Source organism: Macrobrachium rosenbergii, chromosome 30 (assembly GCF_040412425.1).
Source record: "Macrobrachium rosenbergii isolate ZJJX-2024 chromosome 30, ASM4041242v1, whole genome shotgun sequence".
In the NCBI taxonomy this organism is placed as follows: domain Eukaryota; kingdom Metazoa; phylum Arthropoda; class Malacostraca; order Decapoda; family Palaemonidae; genus Macrobrachium; species Macrobrachium rosenbergii.
The window spans coordinates 11,907,554-11,913,500 of NC_089770.1; the positions used below are offsets into that span (position 1 = coordinate 11,907,554).

Genomic DNA, 5,947 nt, shown 5'->3' on the forward strand with positions numbered 1-5,947 from the left:
GGATGCTCATCCGTCAAACGGTCATGGGTGAACTGACAGGTAAACCTGAGCGTGAATATCCGGCCTTAGTCGTACGTGGCTGCTTTTAGAATGGATAATGGGTATTTCATGCATAAAATGTATCAGTTAAAAAACTTTATCAACAAATTTTGAAGTGACCTATATGCCATAAAATAACAATTAATAAAAAGCAAGAATAATTTAGCACATTTTGAATGCTAAGCCCTTACTGAAGCATTTTTGTTGCATAAGAATATCCGTCTATATCACCTCTAGTAGTGGGGTCTTAATTCATAGTATGGTTAACTGGCAGAAAAGTTTTATGTAAGTCAGTGAACAGGGGGGGATAGTGATGTCAGCGCACCTCATGTGGTGCACTGTAGGCATTACTTAAGGTTCTTTGAAGCGTCCCTTCGGCCCCTAGCTGCAACCCCTTTTTCGTTCCTTGTACTGTACCTCCTGTCATATTATCTTTCTTCCATCTTACTTTCCACCCTTTCCTAACAATTGATTCTTAGTTCAACTGCGATGTTTTCCTCCTTTTACACCTTTCAGACCTTTTGCTGTCAATTTCCGCTTCAGCACTGAATGACCTCATAGGTCCAGTGCTTGGCCTTTGGCCTAAATTCTCTATTCAGTTCAATTCAATTCATATCATCGCGATTCAAATCTTTGTCAAGGTTGTATCCCAGTAGAGTTGACTGACAGGTATCATAATTTTCTGATATATGAGTCATTCAGCCAAGCATCATACCTAAGCTCTTAATTGTTGGTTCATTATTCTCGGTGTCAAGGCATAACCCTTAGTGTAATGATATGGAGACTTTTTTTTTATATATCAGTTATCAGTAGATTGTTATTGCAGTGCCAATCTTTTGTAATTTATCCCCAGTATAAGGGTATAATTCTTAGTATAAGAAAGATACTTTATAATATTCACCCGTGGGTCATTTCATTACTAATGAATTATCACTAATTTACATCCCAAGATTAAAATACAAATTGCTAGCATAATTAATTGCTATATAATGTCAGAATGTTGTTAAAGAATACTTGATTAAGTTTTAAGTTATTTCATAACTTTCATTCATGTATCATGCCATCGCCATTACATTTAATTTTCGAAATTACATTCTCAATAATGATGTTTGGTTATTCTTAGTGTACATATTTTGAGAATTAGAAGGCAAAGTATAGAACTCGACTATAAATCAAATCATTACCGTTTAGATAAATGTTCATAATCATACCTCAATAACAAATCATATTCTTCCTGTAGCTGTCGACCTAAATCTTACCCTACGCGCTATAGATGCCTTTCTATATCCTTACCTATCTATGTGGCGCACAACGAAAGGAGAAATGATAGGTTTGAAATGCTTTAACCAAGAGAGAGGATTCTTCTAAAGGTGTATGATTTACTGTATGGATAAGTACTCGCGTAGTGGACGACCTGTATAAACCCCATGGATTTTAATGTGGAATTAAACATGGAAACGAGAGAGAGAGAGAGAGAGAGAGAGAGAGAGAGAGAGAGAGAGAGAGAGAGAGAGAGCGAACATATTAGATTTATTAAGGAAATATGATTTGCATATCTGTAATATTTTCAGTCAGAAAAGTAAATTTTGACGATATTCTGCACATAATCATATATACAGTATATATATATATATATATATATATATATATATATATATATATATATATATATATATATATATATATATATATATATATATATATATATATGTATATATATATGACTATTTATCACATCACCGTGATGATATGAATCACGGTGATGTGATAAATAGTCATAATATGGCTACGTGCGACAAACGCACTACACGGTCAACATGGCAGAGGTGGGTGGATATCGTCTCCAAACGCAAAACACCTGAGTTCGACGGGTGAGATGATGGGAGATGTTATTCATTTATACCTCTCTTGTGGCCGACTGCGTTAGTGTGTCACTATAGTCCTGATTCCTCGTCCGTCGCTGGTTCGACCCCACGGGACGGTGGACTTATTATCAGCTAAAAAAAAATTCCCCTTCGGTAACATATATGAAAATATATTATTTCCGAGGTAGAGTGAATTGGATATTAAAGGACGTTTGTAACTTTCTGTTTATATATATTATATATATATATATATATATATATATATATATATATATATATATATATATATATATAACATGTTAGAGTTATTAGAGAAATATGATTTACATATCTATAATATTTTCAGTCAGAGAAGTAAATTTTGACGAATTTCTGTATCTAATCTCTTGTAGAGAGAGAGAGAGAGAGAGAGAGAGAGAGAGAGAGAGAGAGAGAGAGAGAGAGAGAGTGCAGGAAGCCTTTAATATTTATAAACCCGATTTTCATAACTGCAATATTTTCTGCTGAAACATATTTACCTTTAATAACTGCTGTGCTAAAGAAAATCTTCAAGAATTTTGAAACGTTCAGGTGTATTGAATTTCTGTCCCTTGTCGTTTATAAAGAGAGAGAGAGAGAGAGAGAGAGAGAGAGAGAGAGAGAGAGAGAGGGCTGGGATTTTCAGAATTTTTCATCAGGATCAGCATTTTACACACCTACATACACATGCATATATATATATATATATATATATATATATATATATATATATATATATATATATATATATATATATATATATATATATATATATATATATATATATATATATATATATATATATATTATATATATATATATATATATATATATATATATATATATATATATATATATTATATAATATGTGTGTGTGTGTGTGTGTGTGTGTAATGTTTTAACACCTTCAGATGCTATGATGTTCCTTTCTTTATTTCTTTTATAGTTGCCTTATCGTTTCTGGCTTTGTTTGTTATAGTGACGTTTGAGTCCCGGGAGGCTTAGGAAGACACAGTGCAGCTTTCTTACTTCATTAACACACTAATTAAAATATACATTATATTTACAAATTAAGTGAATCGAAGTATGTGCCTTTCTTTCTTCTATACCCACAACTGGTGAGGCTCTCGACCTCACTCCACTCAGGCTCTTGGATTTTCTATCTGCTATCTATATGTTTCTTTTCCATCTGGCTCTCTCTCCTTTCAAACTTGCTTTTTGAAGGTTCTTGAAAGGAAAAAGCCATCCCACAGTAGGCGGACCATTGCTTCTTGTTCTACCTTGTAGACGCCCTAATTGGTTGGAGATTATCAAACGACGTCCCTTTGGGTGTGATTAATTAATTCCCGCCTTTGTGGGTGGGACTAATGACGTCACCGGAAGTCTTTAGGTTCCGGCGAAAGTTGCAAGGTCAACTCACAGGCGAGATGGGTAAACAGTTCTGTTATGGTTGCCTTAAATTATACTGGCAACCATGTTTTGTCTACATAACCATAACACTTCCTGATTGTTATTCTCTTCTCTCTCTCTCTCTCTTATTATCTCTCTCTCTCTCTCTCTCTCTCTCTCTATTTTATTCAGTCTCTCTCTCTCTCCTTTCTCTGTCTATCTTTAGTCCATTACAGGTTCTCTCTCATTTCTTTTTCTCTCTTTTACATTTATGCCTACCACATTCAATCTTTCTCCCACAACTCCACCCACAAACCTCTACGTGCAGCCTTACACCCACAGAGCTACATCCATAACCCTCTACCCACAAGCCAACACTCACAACCTCCACCCACAGTCTTCCACTTGGTCTCTCCCCACAAGCCAACGCTCACAACCCTCCCCCCACAGTCATCCACCTGGTCTCTACCCACAAGCCAACACTCACAACCCTCCCCCACAGTCATCCACCTGGTCTCTACCCACAAGCCTACACTCACAACCTTCTCCCCACAGTCATCCACCTGGTCTCTACCCACAAGCCTACACTCACAACCCTCCACCCACAGTCATCCACCTTGTCTCTACCCACAAGCCTACACTCACAACCCTCCACCCACAGTCATCCACCTGGTCTCTACCCACAGCATCCACATACAACCTGACATCCACAGTCTTCTACACACAAACATACATCCACAACCTCCTAACCACAGCCATCCATCCACAAGCCTCAACACACAACCTTACACCCACGACCCTTTATTCACAACCTTAAACCCACAACGCTCTGCTCAAAACCTCCACCTTCAACTTTCCACATACAACCTTACTGTCACACCCCACCACCCACACCCACCACCCACAACCAGTTTGAGAGAGAGAGAGAGAGAGAGAGAGAGAGAGAGAGAGAGAGTAGTAGTAGTATTAGGCCCAGAGTCTACAGTTGCCATGCGCCTAGCATTTGCCTTCTTTTCTTTGGAATTTATTCTTAGAAATGTATGAAATAAATTTCAATGAATAGAAAGTAAATGCTAGGTGCATGTTACTGTAGACTCTAGGGCCTAGGCCAAATTCTACAGCAACTCCAAGTGTAGCATATCACAAAGTTTATATAATAAGTATCTCTCTCTCTCTCTCTCTCTTTTCTCTCAATGTATTTGGTAGTCATTTTACGGATGATTCCAACCCTCCCTATTTTTCCGGGCTTGGGACCGGCACTGAGTTGGGCTGGCGGGCAAGCCAGCCTAACTCAGTGGCTAGGTTAAAATGTTGTTGTCTCCACAGCAGGAAAATGCATGGAGTCATTCAGTCAGACTCAGTTGCCGAGCTCCTCCTAAATGAGATGAAAAGGCAAACACGAATGGGTCCACAGAATGGCCTGATGACTGTGGGGTTGAACGCGCACCCAAAGCAACATAAGAGGAACCACCATGAACACCTTCAGGGGGATTTGGGGTTTTGGGGGAGTTGGAAGGTGGGGGAATCGTGGGGTCCTCTCACGCTGCTGAAGATGTGCGCTCAGCCCCATGGTCATCAAGTCAGTCTGCGACTCATTCCTATTGGCCTTTTTGGGTGGTGTCACGGGTCACCTACCCCTCCTTTTCCTTGTGAGTCTCGTTGCTTTGATGACAAGTTTTGTCAGCCAGGTTTTCGTTGAAAATTTCGCAGTTCTTGTTAGGATCTCCTGTAGTCGCTTCTGGCATTCTCTCGTCTCCGTGAACGATGTCCATCAACGTGTGAGTTAGGACCTCCCACTGGTTCCCGTAGTTGGTCCTCTCACGCTGGGTATCGCAATATTTCCTGTATTGCTTCTCCATTCTCATCTGCAGGTCCTCTTCTTGCCTCTCCTTTTCACTGATGTCCAAGATTTCATTTCCATGCTGCAGTGCAATATGTTGCAGATGGAAGTTCCTCTGAGCTGTCCCATGGAGAAGCGTCATTAACATGTATTTATCCTGGTCCTTTAGAGCCTCTTCCAGTCTTCTTTGGTGCTCCCTGAGAGTCTCCACTTCTTTGTCCTTTTCCTGTAACTTTTGCTGCCAGTGTGAATTTGCCCTTTCTTGTTCCATCCTCTCTGTCATCAGAAGATTCACAGCTTTTTCTAATTTGTCTTCCAAAACGAGCTTTTCACCCTTGAGCTTTTCTTCCTGGGCTAATAAATCTCGTATTTGGTTCTCTCTTTTCTGGACCTCCTCCTCGAAGTTGTTTGCAATTGTCCTTGACTTCTCATCTGCTTCCTCCAGTAGGCTGTTCAGTTCCTTCCCGTGATTGAGAGCGACGCTTAGATTCTTTTGTAGTTCTTCTTTTTCACATATTAATTTTCTTTCTGTGTCTAAGAAGTTTTCTATTTGGAGGTCCTTGTTGTCGAGCTCTACTTTTAAGGTTCTCAGGAAAGTTTCCATCTCATTCCCTTTCTTCTTTTCGTCTTCCAACAATTTCTCTGTTTCCTTCCCGTGACGGAGAGCGTCCTGCAGAATTCTGTTCCTTTGCTTCTCCTTCCTTAAAGTTTTCTTCAGTAAAGTTATTTCCAGGTGGTTTTCTTCTACCTCTTCCAGATGCCTGGCATTCTGTCCTCCTAATTCTGCCACCCAGTT

General features: G+C 39.2%; 1 protein-coding gene across 1 annotated transcript in view; it reads right to left on the minus strand.

The window, feature by feature from the left end:
• Positions 1–4,942: 4,942 nt before the first annotated feature.
• The window catches only part of LOC136854743 (cingulin-like), a 2,414-nt gene continuing 1,409 nt past the window's right edge, over positions 4,943–5,947 (minus strand). The window contains exon 2 of the mRNA XM_067131330.1: positions 4,943–5,947. This exon is cut by the window's right edge and continues 1,148 nt beyond it. Within this exon, the coding sequence (XP_066987431.1) occupies positions 4,943–5,947 (1,005 nt within the window).